Raw genomic sequence first — 26287 nt, 5'->3', positions numbered from 1 at the left:
GCTCTCCGGCGTTCCGAGGCTGCCCGACTCTTGCAAAATTGCGTCCTTCTGCGCCTGCCTCTTTGATGACCCTGACAAGACGGCTCATATTTTCAGCATCTGCTCATACCACACAGGCAATTACTTCTAGTGAGGCAGGATAATGGAAGTCAGAGAGAGGACACGAGGCGTAATTTGGCAGTGATCGCAGAGCTGTGTCTGTGAAGCCCATGCGCTGTTTCCAAAGGCCGATTTCATCATCGCAGCTGGAAACAATCACCGCTATCAAGGCACCGCTCCCATCCAAGACAGATTGCTGCAGGATGCAGTGCCCACGAATGAAGCCTCGGTGAGGTGGACACAGAGGCGGGCCTGGTCTGCAACCCCCTCCAGGCACGACTGCAAATATTTCTTTAATGTCAGTTCATCTTGCTCTTCAAACCCGAAGGTTCTCAGAACAGCTCACAACTCAACGAATTAAAAGTAGCAATGAAGCTGCCAACTTGCGGAAAATCTCCAAATGGCAGGACCCCCTCGGTTGCTCGTGGTCTTACGAATTCAACTCGTAAGTCCTGCTTCTGACCTGCAAAGGCCTAAAGGATTTGGGTCCTGCAGGTAGAACTTCTCCACTATGTTGCACCATGATCTTAAGATCAGTCTGAGGCACGCTTTTTGACCATGCTGCCTCCCCATAGTCTCTGCAGACCAAAGCCCTGCTCTCTCGGAAGCTCCTCTGCAACTCTAGAACTACCTTTTCTGTCCTGGAGACTAACCAAAGACAAAACAACATCTAGCCGCACTGCAAAATGCTTTATTTGGGCTGTTTTTTAATAGCTGAAATGAAACAGGCATTGAGTAATCTTAATTCCGGTACTCTGTTCATTCAGTCTGAGAGGGTATGTGTTTCCTGCCCCAAGGCCATGGGATGGGACAAGCTAAAGAGCAACGTAAACAGACTAACGGCAAGCTCATTTCTTTCAGTGGCTAAACTGGTAAAATACTGGATTCATTCTTGGACATAGTCTTCCCCTTGAAGATTTCTTTGAGGGTTGCATGCAAAAGAAAGACTTTACTGCTTGGTTCCAGGAAATTTTCCAAGGATTCTTTTCAGAACCTTTTCGGAAACATCTTTTCCTAAGCAGGTGGGGGAAATGGATCCAACTTGGAGAGTGGCCACCATCCAGCTTCCAGTGGGGATGATCCCTGTCCTCCCAGATACAATTATTATTAACAATAGCAACGATAATTAACTTTATTTCCAGACTGCCCCAAACCCAATGGACTCTGGCCTTGAAGGTTACCTCCAGAAGGCCTCAGTTTGCCCTGTGGGGATGGAGAAAAGATACGCTTGACCTTAAAAGAGGAAGAATAAATTTGCAGGAGAAGAAAAGAAAGAACAGGCTCAGCAGGAAAAATGAGTGCAGGACAAGCCCGATGGCTGCGGATTCCAGAATATTTCCCTCTGTCCGGGCAGCTGGATCAAGCCTCACCAGCACGCCACCCCTTCACTGCACAACATGCCGCCTGAGATTGCGCTCTGGGAGTCATCTGGCTGAGGGCCAGGATAAAAAGGCTTTGAATTAACGGAGGAAATAGGCTTGTCATGGGCCACCGTTGAAGAAGACGTATATTCTGGAAGCAGCACCGAACCTCAAGGCATCCAGTCACAGGGGTGGCTCAACAAGCGAGGCAAGCACTGGGGCTGCGGTGGCGGCGGTTGAGGGCCCCTTCCCATCTTTAAACTCGAGATCAATTTGCTGGCCTTAAAATATGTTTGTCATCTGACAGCTTTGGCATTCACAGCACCGGAGAACTGTGGTCACAATCTGTCTCTCCCTCTCTTTCCCGGTCCTTATTTTGCTGAAAGCTAAATAAAACTTTGAGATGTGAAATCATAGCCAGAATGACTTGCGTTTGCTATTTTTGAACCTGCTAGTTTTATGCCCTTTCTCTATAATGTTGTGATATACAAAAATACCTCTTTCTCCAATGGAATCATCTTTCTATGTAAACAAGTTAACTTAAAATACAACTTGTACTTGCTAGCTGCCTACTCCGATGGCTACAAATGGAGCAGATGAATCTGTAGAGAAATGTGAGTTTTCCTGAGACGATTTATTGCTCTAAAGGTACACTTGATTATTTCATACTTCACCCAGCCAGACTGCACCTGGAGTCCTGTGTCCAGTTCTGGACTCCACAGTTTTAAAAAGATGCTGAAAAGCTAGAGGGGGTTCAGAGGAGGGCAACAGGGACGATTCAGCGACTGGAAGCAAAGCCCAGTGAGGAAAGAGTGAAAGAACCGGGCATGTTCAGCCTTGAGAAGAGAAGACTGAGGGGGGATGCGGTATAAGTACCCCAAAGGCTGTCACAAAGAGAAAGGTCAAGGTCTCTTCTTGCTGATACCACAGCATAGGACACAGCTACCCAGGTTCAGGCTGGACATCAGGAAAAGCTTCCTCACTGTCAGAGCAAGACGGCAGTGGGACCAGCTGCCTGGAGAGGTGGAGGGCTCTCCCCCACTGGAGGCATTCAAGGAGAAACTGGGCAGCCCTCTGGGTGGGGTGGTATCACGTGCTGTCCTGCAACAGCAGGGGGTGGACTTGATGGCCTTCTGGCCCCTCCAGCTCTACTATTCTATGATGATTCATATTGCCCACCATTTTTCTATATATCATACACTGCCATTTAAACATGTTGTCTCGACCAATAGCTTCCGCAAGAGACACAGTAAACCGAAATCAAGCGGCTCGCTACTGAAATGTAATAAAGCAAATACGTGTGTCTCCTACTCAAGTTAGGAAGCCTGCAAGATGTGAAGTGCTGCCCAGGATGCCAGGGATGAGGGAAGAGAGGACCTTTCTAGGAGAAGGGGCAAGACTGTTAGTCCTCCAGAAGAACTGCCTTCCCTACCAGCCCTCCTGACCGTACGTCCAAGAAAGCGGATGAAGTGCCCAGTTGGTGGGAACCTTCCAGTGTGCCCAAGAGAGGACAAGACGCACGTAAAGGGCCAAGGAAGCATGCGTGGAAAAGCAGTCGCTAGTCCCAGTTGTGGCACAGTGTAGTCTTGCTGCAAATTAGTCAGCAGCTTCTTCCCCAAAATTAAAATGAGGACAACGGACAAATCCGAAAGTTCCACACTGATGCCCCAGACTGAAGCGAAGTGCAGTGTAGAGATAAAGGAGGGCTCTGCGTCCGTCGTCGGAAGCGCCAAGGACAAATGGTTCAGCTGCAAAGGCAGGGCGTGACGCTCTCGATAAAGATGCAACTGGCCTGGGAAAGGCCTCCTTCCAGTCCAGTCGCTTGCCCCGTTTAGGGCTGCAAAGGCAGCAAGCGATAAGACGTGGTCAAGCTCGGAGTTCACGAGGCGTGTGAGCGGAGGGTTTTTCTGGGCTGGAGAAGAAGGTGAGGCAGGAATCAAGCATGGACAAGCAAGCACAGGGCTTCTGTGCACACAGGGAAACCCAGACGTGGTTAGAGCTGAAGTGGGCCGAGCATCCAGGCCAGGCCAGAAAGCCAGGATCAGCAGTACAGCGAAGGTTCAGAGGAAGCCAGGGAAAAGGGCGGATGCAGCGGGAGACCCCAGGAGAGCCCCCAAAAACACCCATTTGGGATTCCACCTTGAAAAGGTGGGTGGGAGCCTGGCAGCTGTTCTCATCAAAGGGTGATTCCAGATAGATGAGCAACACAAGCCAGGGAAGACCAGAAATGGAGAATAAAGGGCTCCACCGGCCAGATCTATGCATGGTCCATGGGAAACCTTCTGCTAGAAACACACAGCTTTGCAGGCCAGCTTGTATCCTGGGAAAGGGGCTGCAACTTCAGCCTGCAAGCCAGAAGGTCCTTGGCAGCTTGACTGTGACATTTCCTGGAGCGTTTGATTGCCCAATTCTGGGAAGTTCCTGGCACTCAGAAATGGCTCCTTCCCAAGGATGGTATGGAGCTCCGTTAGTGGGTGGGAAAAAATCCACTCCACACATTTGACACACGCCCTAATGGGAGGGCTATCTTGTCTCTGCTAGTGCAAAAGGTAATTCGTGAATAGCCCCTTTGTCCCTGTAATATAGTGACTGCATTGTGCAAACTGGCGTGACTTGGTGTGTTGCTTTGCAAACGAAGGGCATGCAGAAGCGACAGGGAAAGAATTATTCAAGGGCTGCTCCAGCAAGCTTCAAACAAGCCACTGGGAAAAGCTTTACTTGGCCTGAGAACCATTCTGAGAATGGATTAGCCTTGATGCCTCAAAAGGAATTAGGGAAAACAAAACTTTGGCGATGGCACCGACTGACTGCTAGAGCGGGCCAGGCCCATGCTTCACCCAGGAAGCATCCCTGGATTATTCCTTCAGTGTCAGTGTCGGGGCATCTACATTAACTTGCTGTTTTGAGACAATGCATTGTTGGCACGGAATTCAGTTTCAAAATCAGACACTGCAGGAATGCATGAGGTGCTACAGCAACTAAAACAGATTATAGTATTTCCTACATTTGTTCTTTTCCCCTAAAATGCTATTGTTTCTCCCTACAGAAAACGGTGTTAACATTTTGCAACAGATCCACTGACAAAGATGTGTAACCAAGCCCCATTTAAAAGCAATGCAGCTGTGACCAGCTGAAACCCCACGTCTGGATGAGCGGACTCAGCGTGGCAACAGAGCGCCGCAGGACCTGGCCGTAAGTCCACTTAAAAGGGAAGTGAAATTGAACGTAGAGCAGGGACCTGCGGCAGGTGGCTTGCATTCCCCAAATCAGGAAGAGCTTGGAGGCTTCCCTGTGGGGCTGCAGTGCCAAGGCGTGCTGGCCGCTTCGGGGTCCAGCCAGCATTAAGTGAAGGTTCAAGCCACAGGGTTTCGAAGGCCCATTCGGGGTGTTTTTTCCTGGCATAACGAACAGCAAGCCTCTAGCTAAGCACTGGCAAGCCTGGGGCTTGTGCCCAAAAAGGGGACCCAAAAATGTGCAAACAGCGACTATTTTGATAGCTTTTGCTTTGCCCTGAAATCATAGCCTTTTAGGTGTACAAAAGGAGATAAAGAACAAACGATTTTGCCTCTTTTGCTGATCCCCCTACTCCAAAACAAAAAACCCACGTCTCTCTGGGCATACTGTCATGTAACTAAACTACAAATGCAGAAACACAGAAACAGTGTGAGTCAGAAGGGGTCTCCTGGGCCACCTAGTCTGACCCCCGGCTCCAGCCGGCTCCGCTCACGACATGCCCACCATGTGCCTGTCCAGCCTGTCCTTGAACACCCACATCGATGGGGTGAAACCACCCCACGGAACCACCACCTCCCATGGAAACCCATTCCATGCCGTAGGGGTTCTAACTGTCAGGAAGTGCTTCCTGGCACCCACCTTGAATCTTGGTTCCCTGAGCTTTGCTCCATAGGAACATGCCCTACCCTCCTCCGCAGGGGAAAACAGGTCTCAACCCGCCTCCATGTGGCACTCGCTCATGTACCTGTATGTCGCTAACAGGTCCCATCTGAGTCACCTCCTCTCCGGGCTGAAAAGACCCAGTTCCCTCAGTCTCTCCTCGTATGGCTCACCCTGCAAACCAGCCACCAGCCAGGGGCCCTTCGCTGCACTGGTTCCAACCTTGTTCCATCTCTCTTGTAATGAGGGGCCCAGAACTGAGCACAATACTCCAGTTGCAGGCGCACCAGAGTCGCGTAGAGTGGCAGTAACACCTCTCTTGATCTAGAAGCCACGCTTCTGGCTATGCAGCCAAGGGTGGCGTTCGCCCTCTTGGCCACCGCATCGCACTGCTGGCTCATGTTCAGCCTGCAGCTGACCAGCACCCCGAGGTCCCTTTCACGAGTGCTGCTCTCCAGCCACGTGTCCCCTCACCTGTACTCATGACCCCCATTCCTATGCCCCAAGTGCAAGACCTTGCACTTATCCGCACTGAACGCCATCCACTAGGGAGTCAGGAAACGCTTTGTAAGGAAATGCATTTTCATCCACCAGCGCTCGACGACGGCACTCTTCTCACTCCACGAACGTCGAGAAATAAAACTTGGTACCTTCAGCCACTGATCAGCCTGCGCCTTGCTCTGCACGGCGAGAACGAGAGCATCCTGGCCTTGCTGGGCGATTTTCAGCTCGTGCTTCTTCTTCTTACCGTCTTTGGGGACGTAGGTGATGCTGCAGCCCGTCAACAGCAACTCCATCAGGGGCTGCTGGTCCTTGGAACTTTTATAGCACTGGAAGTAAAAGCAGAAAGTTAGTGGGACGAGGTTTCCTCCTGAGCAGAAATGGCGAAAACACACCCACCACTTACGGACCACACATCACCAAAAACCCCGACCTTCTTCCAGTTTCAAGCGTTGTGATTTTAACATGCCAACAATTTTTCTTTCAAAGAACGATGAATGAGATAGGAGCCCGACTGTTCTTAAAGGCTGGTGATCTGAACGTGGGAGTCTGCAGTCGGGGAACTCTCCTCTCAGTGCCTCTCCGCCTGGCCACTATTTCAATGCCAGGTGAATCGAGACCTCTTGTGAAACAGAAGTGTGTCTGCACCAGCTCAAAGCAACACGGATGCGCATCTCCTCCAAAGTAGAAACTGTATAGCAGAGCATAAGGTGGCAGGGTCAATATTTTGGGCTGTTTTTCTGGAGTTTGTCTTATGTTGCGCATATAAGACGACTCAATTTTCGCTTTGCTATTTTGGATTTCAAGGTTCATCTTAAATGGCTCTATATACAAGGGTTCCTCAAAAAGTTTCTGCACTTTTTAAAACTCTGTTTATTAAGAATTTCAAAAACAAGCCACATCACTTTTCTACATAACTACCTTCCTTTGCGATGCATTTTTTCCTAGCGTCATACCAACTTTTAACGCCATCAGCAAAAAATATATATTTATAAAATATAAAAGACTGTGTGTGTGTGTGATATAGATACACACACATATATATAGTATTTGTATGGTAATATAAAAGACTGTGTGTGTGTGTGATATAGATACACACACATATATATAGTATTTGTATGGTATGGTACCTTACAGAATATATGCTGGGTGGAAGCGTAGCACTGTCCCCAGTGAATGTTTAGAAGCTGGAAGAGCTTTACTGGAAGGTCCTAGGAAGCTTTTTTACCCTCCACTTTAGCTCTTTGCACTTTGTTTTTTAGTGCAACCGAAAGCTAGTTCCTCCAAGGTCACCGGCTTCCTCAGGTCCCGCCTTGCAACATTTAATTTCTGGCAAGATTCAATCTAGGCGAGAGCTGCCAACACTGGCCGGCAGCTGCTCTGCAAGGCTTCCTGGAGGAACGCTCCCACCCTCTGCGGCCAGGCGGGACCTCCTGCGCGCGACACACGAGAGCACAGAAGCTCTCGGAAACACAGAGGCGCGTGGCCGAGCCAGTGTGTCGACGAGACCGGAGCCGTTCCTCTCTCTGTCGGGGAAGGCAGTCGATCCGTGACCGGAAGCCGCCTGGCGAGCATGGCAGGAGCAAGTCCCGCAGGGAAGCCGCTCCGGTGGCCCAGGCCTCGCCAGCCGTCTTCCGGCACAGCCCTGAGCCAACCCCATGAGAACCGCCTCCTGCAGTCACCCATCAGCCACGTTCGATTACCAGGAGCTTGTTTTCCTTGATCACACAGAGGACTTTGCTCCACTGTCCAAATCGCTTCTTTCTCAGAAGGAAGGCACAGATCTTGGCGTCCTTGACGAGGTCCATGGAAGCTTCCTCGGAAGGCCACTGATGCCGCATTTTCTTCCCTTTCCCATCCTCATCCTCTTCATCGTAAGATTCGTAAGAACTGCTCATGGCATCAGAATCGTAATCTTAAGACAAGAAAGGGAAGACAAAGCAATGCTTCGAACTGAATGGCCTGTTCTGAGAGATCCCATGTTAACTCAGAAGCAAAAGTGCGCAGATTAAGCATCAATGGATTTAAATCTCTTAAATTCTTATAGAAATGCCTTTTCCTGCTGACCCACCATGCTTTTACAATTATTTTGTTTTTAATGTTCCAATGTATTGTGTTTATCCTTTTATTCATTTGCCCTTTGGTTGTCCACCACTCCCTGTGTTTGAAAACAGACTGGTAGAGAAACAGCATTCAGTTAATGCAGCGACTACACTGCATGGATTTTGCCATTTTTCTTAGGCCTGATGCTGTTTCTACTGTAAAAGAAAACATATTTGCACCCTTTTAGGTGCATTATTCACTTACTGGATGTAATATATTCGGGCGCCTTTCCAGGACTGAGAGGCACGGCCTCTTCATAATAGCCTTCTGGAAGAGAAGAGGAAGGCAGTGGCGGAGCACTGTTATCCGGTGGCTAAACGGAAGAAAAATTCCCAAGTCAGTTCAGCAGCCAATGATGGTGTCAGCAAGAATACATTCATACCTTACCATTTCTTCATCAATCTCTAATAGAAATCGAACAATGAGGCTCATTATCTCCAGGAAGGCTCTGGCAGTTGTAAGCAGCCTATAAACACTTGTATAAATAAATAAATAAATAAATAATCGCGATCATTAAATTTCACTCTCCTCCCAATAGGCTGAGCTGTTTCTTCTTGGTAGCAGCAGCATTTAAAAGCGAAATGAGCTCTCGCTTCTCCACCAACGGTTTAGCTGCACGGATCGTGTGACAAATAGGATACATGCCTTGGTCAAGGGCCCCGTGAATTCAGCAGAAATCCGGCTACTTTAATTGAGTTCAGAGACCCGTTTGGCTCTTAGCAAAAATCAAACTCACAATTTAAGGGCAAGAATTCAAAACCTTGTGTAAAAATAATATTACAAAAGTGTGTCAAGCTAAATAGAAGGAGAGAAATGTTAAGTACTAGGGAATGACATTATCCAAAGACTTGTCTAATTAAGATGTAATCTGCACTAATTGAGAACTAACATGCAATGGGATTTCTGGAGATGGTCTACAGCAAAAACATTACTGGATAAATCTGATAGGTACAATACCAAATTATGCTTTTGCTAATGACATTATTTTAAACATTGATGATGTATGATCAGGAATGAAATAGAACTGGGCCCAAATATTCTGAACACATTCACTGGGAATAATAAAATCACCAGGATAAGAAAGACTGTACAGAAACAAGCATTATTAGAAAAACTGATGAGAGTCATACGGTTATTTTACAGCTATGGCAAAAATAAATAAAAATCAACCCATATTGAGAATCGGAATAAACAAGCGGAGAAAGAAAGATCCAATATGGATTCAGGTGCAGGTTCCAGCAATCCCATCTTTCAAGTTGTTGACTCTGTTGTCATGTGCCATCAAGTCATCCCTAACTTATGGTGATGTCCTGGATGAGAGTCCTCCGGAATGCCATGTCCTTCACAGCCCTGCTCAGCTCTTGGAAACTCAAGGCTGTGCCTTCTTTTATGGAAACTGGTCCATCTCAGAGTGGCTTTCCCTCTTCTTCTGCCACATGACTGCTTTCTCCAGGGGATCTTCTCTTCTTGTGATGTGCCTGCAGTACGACACCCTGAGTTTCATCATTTTTTGCTTCTGGGAGAAGTTCTGGAATCCCCGTATTCATCTTTCTGTTGATCCAGGGTATTCCCAAAGCTCTCCTCCAGCACCGTGTTTTGAATGCATCAATTTTCTTCCGGTTGACTTTCTTCACCGTCCAGGTTTCTCATCATACAATAGCGTAGAAGATCTTGGACCTTGGTCTCCAGTGAAACATCCTTTCACATGATTACCATTTCTAGTTCCTTCATTGCTTTCCTTCCACGATACTACATTCCATCTCCCCTCCCACCAGATTTTTATCCACCACCTCAATCAACCAGTATTTCATGGTCACTATGCATCCTCAGTCGGTCGGTTAGTCAGTCTGTCTGTCTGTCTTTCACTAAAGCATTTTTGTTGTAATTCTGCAAAGCTTTCAATTCCCCCAAGTCTGTCAGTACCTCACTTTTCTTTGAGGTTTTTTGCTGTTTTGTCTAGATAAGGATGTGTACTGAGGGAGTAAGTTTCCCATTAATATATAGGGTTGTGTGGACATTCTTTATTGAGCACGTAAATTATACTAATGGGCTAGGACCAAAAAAGTATATGTAAAAAAACCAAAGTGGAGTGTTTTTACAATGACTTCTCAATTCCAGACTAACCATCTGTAAGTCTTAGGTTGGGTACAGATATTCTGTCAATAGAGCCATGAATAAAAACAATCACAAAGTATAGAACAGGAATGTAAAAGTGCAATCATTCCTTAAGAAAGAACAGGAAATTTCAAGGAGAAAATGGAGATTTCAACCAATATCTAGTGGCAATGAAACTAAAGCTTGTTTTGCCATATTAAATTAAAACTGTATTTCTGCATCTCCAGGAGACTTATTTGCAAGTCTACTTAAAATATGGCATTAAGCACAGAAAAGAACTGTCAACACTCCAAGTCGTTGGATTTTTTCCATTTCCAAGCAAATTGACACTCACACTTCAAATATGTAATGTTCGCTCACAGAACTGTAAATCCAAATATTTCGGACCAGCTAAGAGCAAAAACACTTTAATTCTTTTAGGAGACCTCAAGTATAGCATTTAATATATTAGCAACAACCAAATACTAGTTAGGAATTCATGATTATCACGTGCTGTCAATTGCAAAATACCATTGATTTGTCTGTCAAACACTATACTGGTCAAGTATGATTTTAAAAAATCAAATCACACCTAGATATTCCAACCCAGCAAATGGATTGGGCATCTCCAATCAGCTGGATCCAATTTTACTCCAACGTAGGTCTCATTCATTTCCACGCCTCCACATTACATAGGGTGCCCCTTGGAGAAGAGCCTAATGCTGGGAGCAATTGACGGCAAAAGAAGAAGGGGGCGGCAGAGGATGAGGTGGCTGGATGGAGTCACTGGGGCAGTGGGTGTGAGCTTGAGTAGACTCCGGGGGATGGTGAAGGACAGGAATGCCTGGAGAAGTGTTGTCCATGGAGTCGCAATGGGTCGGGCATGACTTCGCGACTAACAAGAACCCCTCGATAGAACCGCCAATCAGAGCAGTTTTCACACTCCGTTCTCTGGCAACTTCCAGGCATTTCTCAATGAGAAGAGCAACCAAAGGCAGCCTGTCCTTGCGACGGGTCCTTGCCTGCCTTGTGTAGCCACAGGAATGTTTGCTGTGGACCAGGAACGACAGTGAGCGCATGCCCTGGATTCCACAGCAATGTTCGGGGCATCCGTGGAAGGCACGCCCAGATTCCTTGGCATGCGGCATAGAAATGTGCTCCCTGAGAGCAGAATATCTGGACATAAATGGCTGGGAATCAACCAGCAAGCACGGCAAAAGATCGACTGATCAAATAACCAAATACAGAAGTGTAATGCACGTGGGTGTGGCAGATGCAGGTAGGAATATTCACAGCGTCCTCAAACATCCTGCGGAACACGCACAGATTGCGTATTCTTTCCGTGGTCGTCAGAGGTGAGAGGATCTGATGGTTGATCTGCTAAGGATATTATTGGTTGTAACAGGAAAAGACCAACGGTATGATCAACAGGGGGGAGGAGGAGAAAGGCATGCGGAAAGCCTGAGGTGCCTGCTATTGGGGGCACAGGTGACAATCCCCCACTTAGCCGGCCTCCGATAGTTTGTCCCCTCCGTGGGGCGCAAGGCAAAATGCCGATGCAAATGCCCTGCGGACGCCCAGGATGTTCTTGCGGGGATGACTGGCCTCTTTCATCCGTGCTCTCTGGCTGCGAAGGACTCGCCTTCTCTCCCTGCATCCATCTCACGGCTACTGGGCAAAGGGGCAGCCGCCATTTGCAACCCAGACACTCGTGGGACTGCCCCCTCCCAACCCGCACCTTCCCCACGTCAGGAGCCAAGAGCATCATAGAGAGCAGGACCCACAGCTGTTTCTCTCTCGCACGTTGTCCGAGCTAACACGTCCGAGGTGGTCCCGTTATCCGGGAAGGATTTCTCCGCCTCCAAAAGCCCCAAGCAAGTGCTGGCGGCTGCATCCGGCACCGGTCCAGGGGGACCATTATTCCAGGAGGAGAAGAGAAGGGAGGAAAACCATGAGAGGCATGCTTGTTGAAGAAGATGGGCCTTGGCCCACTATGTATGCAGCTCCTCTGATCCACGAAGCACCTAAAGCTTCGCCTCATGGCAGCTGAGAAGGCTCCCCCGCCCCCCGACTTCCTGAAAAGAATCTTCCCCAGGGAAGGTCGAAATGAATGCAAAAGAGCACTTTAAAATAACATCTCCTTTTTAAAGAAACTTGCTTCTTTAGAAAGAGTCCTGAAACACGCATTATAATAACACAGTTGGCGGTTTAAAGGAACGTGGCATTTAAAAGCGAACTAAAAATGTCCCACAACCGCTGCCCACACACACCTGCGTTCAACTTTGCTCCCGGGAACAGGCTGCCGAGGAGAAGACGAGCAGCGCGCCTGGACCACCGCTTATGTTCGGGCCTATTCAGAACCATGTTTCGGTGTGCATTAACGGACTGTGCTGTCACCCTTGGTTGTGTGTCAGCCACTGACTGACCACGCATGGCCACAAAACCTTTCAGCTTGTGTGGAAGAGTTGCAGCTGCTGCGAGAAGTTTTCGCACAATGCCGGAGTTTCTGGGCAAGAGCCCTGGAGAAGGCGGCCAACCTTCTGATTCAAGGCCATATAGAAGACGGCGCACAAGAGAAACTCCCGGCCTGTGTTCACACGTTTCATTGGCACATGCATCCTCTTTCCCTGGGAAAATCCACAGTACCACATGTGTCTTCACAATCTGTGGGAGCAGCTGAATTAAAAGTAGATCTTGGACAGCAGGAAGTAGGGGATCACTGATGCCTGGTCAATGTGAAGGCATCTGCTGAAGAAAATTCTGCTACTGGCATAGGCAATTTAACTTGGGTATTAATTACAACTTGTTAATTATAAGCCTTTTGCTTTTAATGGGACTGCCAATGTTAAATCTGGACTTTGGTTCGTGTTTCCCAGGGAAAGGTCCTTCTTCATTAAGTATAACTTTCTGATTTCTGAATTAGTAGGATAAGAATACCCCTTTATATATCTGAAGCATCTTGTGTAAGTTTTGTTGCCAAATTTGCTTATCATCCCATACTTAGAAAACTACGGCCTTCTATTTTTTTTCTTTTCTGTCATCCATCTCCTCAAGGCCTTTGCAGCTGAGGTGCTGCATAATCCTTACATGAAAACTCTGTGCTAGATTGTGTGAGATTTTCTGAGCTGTGCAATTCCGACTATCCCAACCACGTAGCCATCCTCAGCGATTCCATGGATGGTGCCTCCTATCAAAATCCAGACAGGTTCATTCTTTCCTTTCCGTCTCAATTCACAGCTGTCAAATGGAGAACTGCCACGTCAGCAACCAATCAAGAAGAGGCCTTGATTGGCAAAAACTCTGATCGGGTCCTTCCCTGTGAAATCCCCGGTTCTGATCCCGGTTGTTCTCTGTTTCTCCCACCTTTTCCACCCTTTCCTGAGACTCCAGGTACCTGGGGAAGCAGCAAAGCATGTGCCACACCATCTGCAGCACTGCTGGCGGATGTCAAAACCCCGGCTCACTTTCAAAACAGGGTTCTGACAATGCAGAGAAGGGTTTTTTGCTTGCTTGCTTGCTTGTTTTGACAAGGACACAGGCAGGCCCGAATCCTTCTTGACTGATGGACAGGTAGGTAACACTCACCAGCCACTGCTGAGGGATTTCGGGCAGAGGCATCTGGGGTGGAGCAGGCAAGCCACTGGCAGCGTCCTGTTTCTGAGCATTTTCTTTGATCTCGAAGTCTATGGAGAGAAAAAGACTTTTGAAGACAGAAGGCACTCGGTAGCAAGGACGGTATTTCGTGGCATCTGCCCACCACTCACTCGGAGGAAACCAGGCTTTTAAACTGAGGCGTTTGCTGGTCTGGGACGAGAGGAAGGGCTACCCGCATCGCCTCAAGCACCACAAGGACAAGAAATCGGAAGCTAGTGTTGATGCCACCAAGGTCCCACGTGATCAGTGGAGCCACGTAAGCCACACTGGGTTCCTCACAAGAAGGAATAAGGAAGGCTATAAACCCAGTATAGCAAGTATAACGACGACTGAGAAAACAAAGAAGCATAAAAAGCATAGAAAACAAAGCAATGTATCAACCCCAACTTTGTGGTCTGTGGGCTGCCCACAATACAACTTCTGCACGTGGACGGGGCACTTTTAAAAATGATTGGGTTATGGGTGCTCCCATGGTCACCTGTTTCTCCAAGGAAGAGGCGGGCCGGTTGTGGCCCTCCAGGTGTGTTGGTCCACAGTTCCAATTATCCTTCCCCATTGGTCAAGCTCATGCGAGTTGTAGGCCAAAACTTCTAAGGGGGCACAGGTTGCCCATCACTATCCCAAGGTGAAAACCTGCTGTTGGCTTTACCTCTGTGGACTGATTATGTCCCAAAAGGCACAAGGCAAGCGGTCGGGAGAAACACACCACCTGCTACCTGGCTGTGAGATGGTTTGCAGAACCATCAATGGCCCAGAATGTTCCAAGCAGGTGCCACAGCCGAAGGAGGAGGAAATGTGTGTGCAACTGCTAGAACTGAGGACTGGCTGGACGGAGAAGACTCTGGGCATGCTGCGCATCCAAAAAAGAATGGAGATTATTTTCAGTGGGGCCGAATCCCTTGCTGGGGAGCTGTCCTCCATGCACAAGTGGTGGGACCCACTTCTGGACACTGGAGCCCCACAAAGGAGAAAATTCAGCCTTGCTTTAGTTTTCTTGTGCACTGGGTTATTCTCCTTCCACATGCAAACACTATCAATCTGGTACTGACCTTTTGAGGACTGGATTCTCAGAAGAATGTTATTTAAAACTGCCTTTTTCTCCCTGACTGTGGTTGTCAGGTACTCATGATCCAGGAGCTGAAGAAACAGCTGCAGTTCGACTATTAATTCTTCCATGGCTGAAATGAAAGACGGTCCTTTTAAATAATCGAGTTACAGTTTAAGAAGTTCAGAACAGACAACCAGGCAGAACTATAGACACAAGTTTTTACTATGGGTCACGCAGGTTGTACTTAGCAACCATCTGGCCAACTGGTGGATCCAACAACCAAAGCAATTTTAACTGGCCACGGTTGCCCCACCAACATTGAACTGAGAAGTGCTTAACTCTTGCAGAAAAGAATATTTTTACTTTGCACCACTGGGGAGTTCCACCCATGAGTGCTGCTTCTCTTTGGATCACTGAGCAGATGGGCCGTAGAGCCATATTCCCTTGTTCCATGCCACAGTTTGAGTTACAGCCTCCTTTTGTTTGCTGAAAAATGTCCGCAAGAAGCTCTGTTTCTCTGACACACCGCACTTCCTGTCCCTAGGTTACTCTCGAAAGGGTCCCTTGAGAATGCAGAAACTGGAGCCCTGGAAAAGGCAGTAATGCTTTGTGGCCAAATCCCTGCCCACAAGTCACTCCTGTTTCCTGTGTCAACAGAACTATCTGGAAGGACAGAGATAAGCAGGAAGAGGGTTACTTCCAGGGGAAAGCAGTCCACTTGCTGGCGGACACTGAAAGAAGATGCTATAAACATCTGGAGGTGAGTGTGAAGCAGGAAACATTTGGATAATGCCACTTGCGTCCAGAACCGTTTTTGAGGAAAAGCTTTCTCTCTGCTCTGCACGAGGCAGGTAACATTTGGACTAACTCATATGCAGAAGGTGCAGGAAGTGGGAGACGTCTTAGACGCCACATCTTCTCAAGTCCCTTTGTTCTGTCCAAAGAGATCTCTCATATACTGACACTGCATGGCAAGATGAATTCATCTTCTCTCTTGAAATGGGACCATTGAAAATGTTACCATTTTCCAGAAATATTCTGCTGCAAGAGAAACAATAAAGAGGCTCGTTTCCCCTTAAAAGCTAACATGTTTATTCTGGCATAATGTTTCAAGGATTCGGGATTAGAGCTCATTGTTGCCACACATTTTCAGGGAGAGATTCTGTTTCCCGTTTCCCAGGCCCGGAGGAAATTTCAGGGCAAACTTTTCACAGGGTCTGTTTGTTTGTAGTTGGTACAGGTGCGGGTGTGGATGCCAGGCTTTTGGCATTTTTTAAAATCCCCAGCCACCCATAAAGTGTGTGATAGGCACAATCTTTCAGCAGTATCCAGGGTAGCTTCCTCCTTTCAAGGAAAGTATATCTGAAGCATGAGGGAAGGTCTGGATGGGTAACTCGAAACTGGGAGACACAGAGCAAACATTTAACAAGCAGTCCTGTGGCACTTCAGACACTAATACACTTTGAGGCTTTTCAACTTAAATAATCTGGAATTAGGCGTACGGGGTGAAGGAGCAAAGGCAGTGCAGTATCAGCAAGGGTGAAGTCATGCCAGTTGGGGCAAAAAAATCCAACTGCAGGTGTTTGTTGATGAGAGCTGAGCTAGCGGTGACTGAGCAAGGAAGCTCTTGGGGTGCTAGCGGACACCCCAATGAAAGGGAAGAAGGCAACCTCCGTGCCAGGCCTAATAGGAACAGCACAGAAAGCGGGACTGCCAGATCTTCCCAGATGCAAAGCTTTGATGCGACCACACGTGCAGTCTCTCGCTTATTATTATTTATTTACTTAAAACTTTGCTATACTGCCCCACACTTAGACGTCTCGGGATGGCTTACAGCCAGTTAATCCTAAAAACAGAAATAAGAATAACATTTGCCCAGCATCTCATAAAATATAAGCCCACTAAATGAAACAAGTTAACAATGAAAATGATGGGAGAATAAAAAGGGTTTTGCCTGACGCCGAGAGGAAAGACGTGTCGGCGCCAGGAGGGCCTCTCGATGCTCTGCTCTGGTCTCCTTACCTGGAAAAGGAGACGGTTGAGCTGGAAAAGGACAGAGAAGGGCAACCAAAATGACTGGGCGGCTAAAGCAGCCCCCCTTTGGGAAATGGGCAGAAGAACTAGGACTGTCTGGCTTAGAAAAAAGGCGAGCAAGGGGAGACAGGATAAGGGGCGAAACGTAATGAATGGCGTGGAGAAAGTGGAGGGGGAGACACCTTTTCCCTCTCTGATAACACTTGAACCCGGGCTCATCCCATGAGGCTGATTGGTGGGAGGTTCTAGGCAGAGGAAGGCCGGGATTCTTCACACCAGATAAAGTAAATTTGTGGAATTTGCTGCAATGGCCACCAATCTGGACAGCTTTAAAAGAGGACTGGGCAGGTGCATGACGGAGGAAGTGCTCTGTGGCCACTGGCCCTGCTGGCCATGGGCTGCCTCCTGCACCTTCACGGCTGAGGGGCTTGGCCAGGTGGACTCCGGCCCCCATCCTGCTGGACGGATCCTGCGGGGGATCTGCCACCGTCCGCATGAAGTGCCGGGTGAGACAGAGCTTGGGCGATCCAGTAGGGCTTCTCTCACATTCCTAAGTTCTAAGCGGAACATAGAATTTATCCCTCGAAAATGTGCGGCCACAATAGGACTCAGTCGAACGAAAGATGTATTCTGGATCTTTCCATGCTTAATTGGTTTCTGCAAGGCCACTGACGGCAGTAACTGAATAAACGGGGCTTTCATGGCTGGCTATTTATGCAAACGTCCCTTTTGCATATTTAGGAGCAAACCTGCCATGGAATTCATGACAGATGAGAAATTAGAACTTTGTCGACTGCAGCTCCCCCTTACTTAGACAGAAATGCGTCCACTTGCTATTATGAACACCCCTTTTCATTGATCCCATGCGGTGTATTTCTCTTCCACCCTTTAACCAAAGCTCTCCAGGAGGTTTACCAAATGAAACCTTAAAAATGTAGCATAATCACATCATTTAAAACCAGAAGTACACCAATGCTAAATAATCCACAGTAGACCCTGAAACTCATTAAAAGCCTCATCCTATGTTGCCTGGTGGAAGTCGTAACCTGGCACCAAGATCTCATCTCACCTTCCCATACTCTGTAAGCGCAGAATCCACATGCCTCGGGCTCTGCTTGCTAGCATCTAACATGTGCACCCTTCTATTCTCTCCCTACCATCTGGAAAAACCCCCAGAGACCTCCCAGCTTTTGCTTTTTAAGCTAAAAGCAGTCAAGGGAAATAAATAGGAGCAAGGCCATGTGTTCACTCTTCCTTTTCCATGCCACTTCCCAAATTTAAAGTCCCCAACCCTCTGCCAAGCGGTGGTTTGAACCAGCAGTAGCTTTCCGGTGGGAGGAGTGACACAGAGAGTCAGCTGAGATGGCCCTGCCCCACTTCCTGGCCCTGCCCTCCGTCCCCACTGTTTTTAATGTTAGGAAGCGGGGAACAAAAGCAGAACCGATCCTGCCCTGTCCTGGATTCCGCCATGATGTTAGGGTGTGTCCACAGGCTAAACCTCCCCGCGAATAGGCTATATTGTGTTGGTTGTTCAATCCTCCAATGGGTATCCTGGTGCCCTTAGAAACTGAGTGTCAGAAGGGGCCTCCCGGGCCATCTAGTCCGACCTCTGGCACCAGCCGGCTCCGCTCATGACATGCCTACCATGTGCTTATCCAGCCTGTCCTTGAACACCCGCACCGATGGGGCCTCAACGACCTCTCGTGGAAGCCCATTCCACACCCTCGGGGTCCGAACTGTCAGGAAGTGCTTCCTGGCATCCAAATGGAACCTGGGTTCCCTCAGCTTTGCTCCGTTGGAGCACGTCCTGCCTTCCTCTGCGGGGGAGAACAGGTCTCTCCCCACCTCCTCTGACACCTTGCATGTTTGAGAACTATGACATAGAAAACATAGAAACATAGAAAACAGAGTAAGTCAGAAGGGGTCTCCCAGGCCATCTAGTCTGACCTCCGGCACCAGCCGGTTCCGCTCACGACATGCCCACCATGTGCACGTCCAGCCTGTCCTTGAACACCCACACCGATGGGGCCTCAACGACCTCCCAGGGAAGCCCATTCCACACCCTCGGGGTCCTGACTGTCAGGAAGCGCTTCCTGGCATCCTGGCATCCAAATGGAACCGTGGCTCCCTGAGCTTGGCTCCATTGCGGCGCGTCCTGCCTTCCTCTGCAGGGGAGAACAGGTCTCTGCCCATCTCCGTGTGGCACCCCTTCATGTTGTCTATCTTTCCCGTCCTTCACACATACTGTCTTGCCTCTCCCTCCATATTCTGCTCACAACCCCTGCTCACTTTCCACTCTTTAAAGGAGCTTCAAAAAGAGCTCAACTGGGACAGGTCTCTCTTAACTCCCCTGAAAATTGCACAACTCTGTTCCCCATTTTTTATTTTTTAATGCTTTTTTGCAGGAGCCCAAGAGGCCACTTACAATCTGTCGGCAAGCTTTGGACTGCACAAATGGACTGTTCAAACACCTCTCCCCAAAGAGACGGCATTGGGTTCCCAATATACTAAAACGGATCATGTATTTCCCACAGTGATGGCAGTGAGAACTTTTAGTGTCACACAGGTTACATTTTCACACCTAAAATGGACTCAGTTGGGAGATGCAGATTTTAAAATCAGCAGCCAAAATGTGCTTGGTGGACTTGGACAGGAAAATCGATTTTTCCTCTGGAAAAACCACCCGTGGTCCCCGTGACAATGTCCTGCCATGCTCTGCTTCATGTGCTACCCATGAGAGGTCAGCGATGACTGAATGGCACCATGTGAAGCTGACGTTTTTGCTAAAATCTAGGCTCGGGCCTCAGGCTTTGGAGTCCCATTGGCCAGTGGAAGCACTGACTGAGTTGGACCCAAATTTACAGATATATACATTTGGTGAATAAATACGATACACAGGGTCTTCAAGGAGGAGGAAAGCTGAGCAGGGATTCCAGAGTTGGCAGTTCCTAACTCTTCTGAAGGTTCGCCTTCTTTCTGCGTAGGCTGCCTTCCAACAGCATAAAGCATCACGGTGGGGAAACAGTGATTCTTCTCCATTAGACATGTGAATCTGTGGACTTAGCGTTGCTTACGCTTCACCTCCTGACCCACTTGGCTACAATGCGCACCCAAACACAGAGAGGCAATTCAGCGGGTCTGCAGGTCACGAAGCAGAGCAAGTTGTGAGCATGTACAGAGTTGCTCCAAGACATCCTACATTCCAGGTGCTGCTTGCAAAGGAGTTTCCAAGGGAATCTGGCCAGTCCATGTTGCAAAAACAGGCACGGCGAGCTGGCTCTCGGCTCTCTTCCACAAAGACCGTCCTCATGTTACGAAGAGAAGACGGAGCGTTCATGAATGCAGCAATGGTTGAAAGGGCTGATTTCCCCACCTGCCTGGGCAACCCTCAAACCCAAATGTCTGCCGTAGAGCCAGGATCTCATTTGTTTGCTAACCGGGCCGTCCCCAGCCGAGTCCTTGGGTTGAGGCGACCACAGTCACGAACCGCACCGGACAAAGATAAAGCAATCGTCTGCGAGAGCTGGAATGCTTGCCGGCCGCTTCTCTGAGTGCTTGAAAGTTCAGAAGGCTCATATCAGAATTAAAAAGCCACGGCTGCCATCTGTCTTCCTTAAAACAAAATCCCTCCGGAATGGCTTGACATCACAAACAACACCTATTCCCCCTGTTTAGGGTTGTGAAATGAGCTTAGAGCCAACAGAACCCTTCATGGAGGGGAGGGGAATGCCACAAGGGTTTGGTTGCGGTTTTCGTTTGTCAAGTTGAAATCTTGCGTATTTAAGTACTTTTACATCTCGGCCTAACGAAGTCTAAAACTTCCACAAGATGCACAACTGAAACATTAGCAATGCAAGCCTGGTGGTTGTTCTTGGCACGAAAGGTGTGGAAGAGGGATGGGGGAATTCTCGCATTAAGGCTCCCCGTTACCATCAATATTATCGAGGTTTCATCAACATATGGCTGGCCGTGGCCACACTGGGATTTGCCACATTCTGTCTGAGGGTGCAGCTGCCAACAATCTGTGGGAAAACAGCTGCGACAAACACAAGCGACTGGCAGGGAGCGCTTGTGCGAGATCTCACGTTACAATTTATTTCACAATTCCCTTCCCTTTGCCTGCAAAACGGGTGAGAGGTTCAACATGGTATTTGACCCTCTGAGAGAGAATTATGTCATAAGCAACAAACCAGGTTTTATTCTGTTATCTCCCTGCTTGGGGCAATATTAAATTATGCGATGCTGAACGTCTTTCTGTCAATCCCTCAAACGAGTGCAGAACTCAAGGAGGCACTGATGTGGACTAATTAGATCCCACACATGCCTGGTGGATATGCAAAGCATTTATCACAGAACAGTGTTGCACAACATTGAAGAGAGACTGAGAGACAGAGAGAGCTGGGCCTGTCCAGCCTTGAGAAAAGAAGGCTGCGGGGGACACGGTATCCCTCTAGAAGTGCCTCCAAGGCTGTCACAAAGAGGAAAGATCTATTCTTGCTGATGCCAGAGGGCAGGACACGGAAGAATCAAGTCAAGCTGCGACAACCCAGATTCAGGCTGGACATCAGCAAGAGCTTCCTCACGGTCAGAGCAATGGGACAGTGGGACCAGCTGCCTGGAGAGGTGGGGGGCTCTCCCACACTGGGAAACCGGCCGGCCCTCTGAGTGGGGTGGTGCAATGTGGTGCCCTGCACCAGCTGGGGGTTGGTGGCCTTCATGGCCCTTTCCAACTCTGCTCTTCTAGGATTCCGTGATTCTAGGAACACGGTATTTTCCCCCTAGTCCTGCAAATGCAGATACGGTGCAGGGGGCTGGATTTATGCTCTCTTGCTCCAAGCTCCAAATTCAAGGGTAAGTGTGGACAGGCACATGCAACTGAAGACTTAGGCCAAGGAAGGGCAACTTGTGGCCCTCCAGATGGTTTGCCTACATTTCCCATTATCCCTGGCCATTGGCTATGCTAGCTAGATCAGATGGGAACTGTAGGTCAAAACAGCTGAAACACCAGAAGTTGCCCACTGCAGCTTTAGGTCAAACCTCCGTTAGGTTCACTTAACATGTGAAGACCAAGACAAGAATCTTGCTCCAGACAGTTGACCATAACAAAAAGGCAGTGAAAGCCAGACTACAGACAGGCGCCCAACATTTCAGAAAGTTCAGCTTTCCACGGTGAAGCTCATGCCGACATTCTCACCCGAAACTTTCCTCCTTGCCCCACTTGCCTTCCACCTAGGCTGCTGGCAGAGAGCGGCCTTTTTGGTAAGGGCACCTCACATGCCCTTTTGCAAGATGGTCTTTTGGCACAAGTCTGATTCCTCGTAGCAACCGGCAAAGTACCGCTATTTCAGATGTGCGTGCGTCTGAAGCACGCTCCCCTGCTCTTCAATTAAAAATCCTCCCAAAGCAACTTAGAAAGATCAATGAGACTGCATCTGTCTCGAGACACTGAATTCCACAGATACCTGAAACTGAGCTCCACTGTTCGGTTTTAGTTTATACTGTACTAGAAGGGCCTGAATGCCTTTATTCTTCTATACTATTTCTCGGTCATGCACACACCCATAATCTACGTTCACTCACAGGGGTCAAAAGGAAGTCTGTCCCGTTGCGGCTGGAGACACCAGGGACTGAAACCAGAACTACATGCCCAGAAACACAACGTCATGTGCCTAAAATCCAGAAAGCTGCTCCCAGGCACTCAGTGACGGGTCCATTTCACCCCAAATTCTCATTTCAGACGTTGTCCACAGAGAACTTCTTTTGTATGTAAGAAACGACTTTGGGATGCATTCAGTGGACCGTGGAAATGCCACGCTTTGGAGTTCAGCCGGTTCTTCTAAATGCCGCACGCGACTCCTGGGCTGCACTCATTTGCCACAAACAGAAGAAGTCAGATGCTGAGAGTTTCTCTGGCCCGGCACCCTAAACATAAGGACCACGCCTTAGTGGAGAAAGCGGAGCAGCGGCTGCCAAGCACAAAGGGGTGTAGCTAGAGAGACGATAAACCTCAGCAGAGCATGACCTCAGTCACCAGGTTGCCAGAAGTGAGGAGGCCAAGCACCACCACCCCCATTCTCCACTGCAGAAATATTTGGGAAAGGGCCGATATCGCCACATGCCTGTTTTTGTTAACAAAGATTTCTTTATCATGTAACTGGAGGAAAACCTCAAAGAGTTTGGGATTGGTTTCACTAAAATTCTCCTTCAAACTGTCTTGCTGTGACAGACTTGCCTGTGCCACAGAACAAATGCCTTATTATATGCTTTTAGACCATATACGGAGAGACGATTCTTATTTAACTCTCCTTAAATCACTTCATAGAAAATGAAGCCGAAATCAACAGTGTTAAACCATCAACCAAGCGATGCAGTATTTAGTCATGTATTTAAGTTAATACAGTTAAGTAAATTTTAACCCACTGCTAGCTGGGGTACAAGATAAGAACCATACAAAGGTGGTTCAATAAAATTCAATCCAATTTTGAAATTCAGCCTAAGCAGGTAAAAGCAAAGGTTACTGATCAATAAAAACAAAAACACAGCTATCCCCACTACCTACCTAGAGTCACCAGTCTAGGAAAAAGTGGTGGGACTTCAGAGCGTTCCTGAAATCTTGCAGTAAAGAAGTCTGAAGAACCTCAGATGGAACTCGATCCCAGGAATGTGGGGAGAAGGCTGCTGCTTATAAGCCGACTTACCCTCTGCTGACGACAACAGAATACGGGCGGGCTGCTACAAGCAAAGACCGTCCTTCAAGTGGCTCGGGTCCAAGGGCCTGGGTCCTTCAAAGAACCTGGGCCCAGCCCTTAAAATGAAAAGCAGCACTTGCCACTGGGTTTGGAAATACTGCCTCCAAACACCGCAGCTGCCACAGCATCAGCATAACATGAACTCTCTAATCCGCACCTATCTCCAGCTGGACATATTCTGAAAAAGAAATACATCAAGTGCCCTACAGCTGGCCAATGGAGCAGACAAGGCAGAAGAAGACGATGAGATGGCTTGAACCCAGAAGGAAGCCGCAGCCCTGAACTGAGTGGGAACTGCTGTGGACGTTATGTTCATGGTGGAGATAAGCTGGAGATCCCTTGAGGCAACATGGCAATAGTTGGCCGGCCTGCTGGAGGCCACCAGAGGACAGACATCCAGGGCAAGGTCCTCCCGTTTCAGCTAAGGATGCAACTGGCGTAAGCTGGTAAAGATCCATTCTGGCCACCAGCACCGTCCGTGCTCCCTAGTGAACGCTGGTCCTTCCAAGTGAGCTCAGCTTGTGGGGCCTTGGTGGGCAGTTCCACAGAAACGTGGGCCCGCCTGTGGGTACCAAGCAAAAGGCACGCTGGATGTCAGGCGCAATCAGGACAGGTGTGGAAGATGACGGGGCCGATGCGGCAACCTGTGGCGCAGTGGCACGTGCACTTCTGCGCGGTGCACACAGGCAGCTCACCACACCTGGCAGAAGATATGGTGGAAGGGCAAAAGTGGAGCCGGAAAGGACAAGCAACCGGTTTGGAGCAGCTTCCCTGCCAGGGGAGGTGACAATTCCTGAAATGGGGCAAAGGGCATGAGCGCCATGATGGAAGTGCCAAGAATCATGCAGGTTTGCAGAAAGTGGGCCTTCTTCCCTCATGCACTACTAGAACCAGCATCGCCCCACAAAGCGGATTGGCTGGAGGTTCGGGGGGACAGACGTGCCTCTTTGCAGAGTGCAAGGGCTAGGAAAATCGCTGCCAGAAGATGGAGTGCTGGCCGCCAGTCGTGTGACTCTAAAGGGGGAGCGGGCAGATTCACGGGGGAGGAGGCTATTGACCCACCTCTGCCAGCTCACGCGGGAACACCATCTGCTGACAGCTGGCAGCCTCGTACCCTGGCTGCAGGAGAACAAGGGGGACCGTCAACGGACCGTTCGTCTGGTCCAGCACAGCCTCCTCTTGCGTTACGTTTTCCTTTTGAATTACAACAAGAATAAGGAGCTCCTGTGAAATCTTCAGGACGTTTTGCTAGGATATATTTTTACATGCCATCAAGGAAACTACTGACTAATATGTTAATTACGGAGAGAGAACAGCCAAGTGGAAAACAGATGCTTTATCTATTAATGACTGGCTAAGGATGGAATGTTTTCCTGATGATGGAACTTACACACCACTGATAGTTTAAGCACAAAGGGAAGCTAAAACCAGTGCCTGAACTTTCAGAATATACTGAAATGAATCCGGACAAACTCTACTCGGTCACCTTCTTTCTCAGTTTGAAGTTATACACACTTCATCTTTATACATGTTAGCATTTTCCTATACAGTGTGTTGCCCTTTCAATGTGAAAAGTTAATGCAGAGGAACACTGTGCGAAAGCAGAAGAATCTCTCAGGATTATGAGCTTTCTACACACTCAAGAAACATAGTTTATGACTGTCCTCCATTTTTTCTAGGATGGGATCTTTGTAGAATGTAGATTCAGTGATCGGAAAGCTGAATCAGAAAGGTAAGATAAAGTCGCAACTGTCAATTTATGGGCAGAGTTGAGGCTTTTTTAAGGACAAGTGCCACAATACTTTGGTGTTTGGGGCTCAGATGCTCTGGCCTTAAACTGGCAGGCTCTTCCATCTGAAAGGAATATTGTTTTGCACAATACTGCAAACTAAAAAATACCAAGCAGAAAAGTAATTCTCTGTGTGTGTGCGTACACACACAAAAGCAAACTGATATGTCCTTTATGTTCAAAAAAAGCTTCGTGCAAGAAAACCCGCAGATTCCAGCAAAACTTGTCTTCCTTCTCTTGACTCTCTCTCTCTCAGGCAGATTCAGCCTTCAAAATTTCCTCTCTCTTGTGAAAGTTGACCATTTCCGGATACTTTCACCCACTGCCAGGAAACCGACGGAAAACTGCAATAGGCATGTCTGACTTAGGAGAGGCAGCCAACAATCTCAAGGAGAGCGGCTAGATGCGTGTTTCCTTTAGCTGTCACATGGAAAGGCCAGGGATGGGGACCCCGGAGCTGCGTTCCCGGGCCAGGAAAGGGGCCCCAGTCATTCCCGGGCATCTGCTCGCAGCGCGCCCCCTTCCCTTCGCAGGCATGGCTGGGGCGCCCCGTCCCCCTTGCCTGCTCGGAAGTAGGTGCACGGGAGCCCGGTCCTTTTGTCCAGCTCGCAAGCGGCATCGTACGAGCACTCGCGCGATTCTGGGAAGAGGCGCGCCACGAGCACCGGGCGATGGATTGCCCCGGGCGCCGGGCAAGGGGGCCGAGCCGGGTCGGCCTCCCCTCCTCCCGGCGCCTCGCAGCGGCACATCCGGGGGCGAGCTGGCCCGGCCCGCGCAGCGCTCCGCTCCGCTCCGCTCGCGCCAGGCCCGCGGCCGGAGCGCCTGCGGAGCCCATTGTCTGCGCCCAGGAGCTACCTTTGGCGGCGGCTCGGCGAGCGGCTCGCTGGGCGACGGAGCGCCGCGCCGCCCGGGCCGGGGCCGCGGCATGATGCAATCGCGGCCGGAGGCGCGGCGGCCAGCC

General features: G+C 48.9%; 1 protein-coding gene across 4 annotated transcripts in view; it reads right to left on the bottom strand.

The window, feature by feature from the left end:
* AFAP1 (actin filament associated protein 1) overlaps positions 1-23738 on the bottom strand; it is a 47884-nt gene extending 24146 nt beyond the window's left edge. For 2 of the 4 annotated variants that reach the window (XM_044442895.1, XM_044442894.1), the window contains exons 1-5: positions 14756-18460; positions 13638-13735; positions 8163-8271; positions 7559-7770; positions 6005-6184 (exon numbers count right to left, since the gene is read on the bottom strand). In XM_044442895.1, coding sequence (XP_044298830.1) covers positions 6005-6184; positions 7559-7770; positions 8163-8271; positions 13638-13735; positions 14756-14882 — 726 coding nt within the window. In that variant the 5' untranslated portion in view covers positions 14883-18460. Of the gene's footprint in view, positions 1-6004; positions 6185-7558; positions 7771-8162; positions 8272-13637; positions 13736-14755; positions 18461-19660; positions 20088-23347 lie in introns of those variants that run through there. The other 2 variants (XM_044442892.1, XM_044442893.1) reach the window with 2 other exon arrangements.
* Between the last annotated feature and the right edge of the window lie 2549 nt (positions 23739-26287).

Source organism: Varanus komodoensis, unplaced genomic scaffold (assembly GCF_004798865.1).
Source record: "Varanus komodoensis strain SLA01 unplaced genomic scaffold, ASM479886v1 scaffold40, whole genome shotgun sequence".
In the NCBI taxonomy this organism is placed as follows: Eukaryota; Metazoa; Chordata; class Lepidosauria; order Squamata; family Varanidae; genus Varanus; species Varanus komodoensis.
The sequence above is the reverse complement of the archived record's forward strand: the minus strand, read 5'-3'. Positions and strand labels throughout refer to the sequence as shown.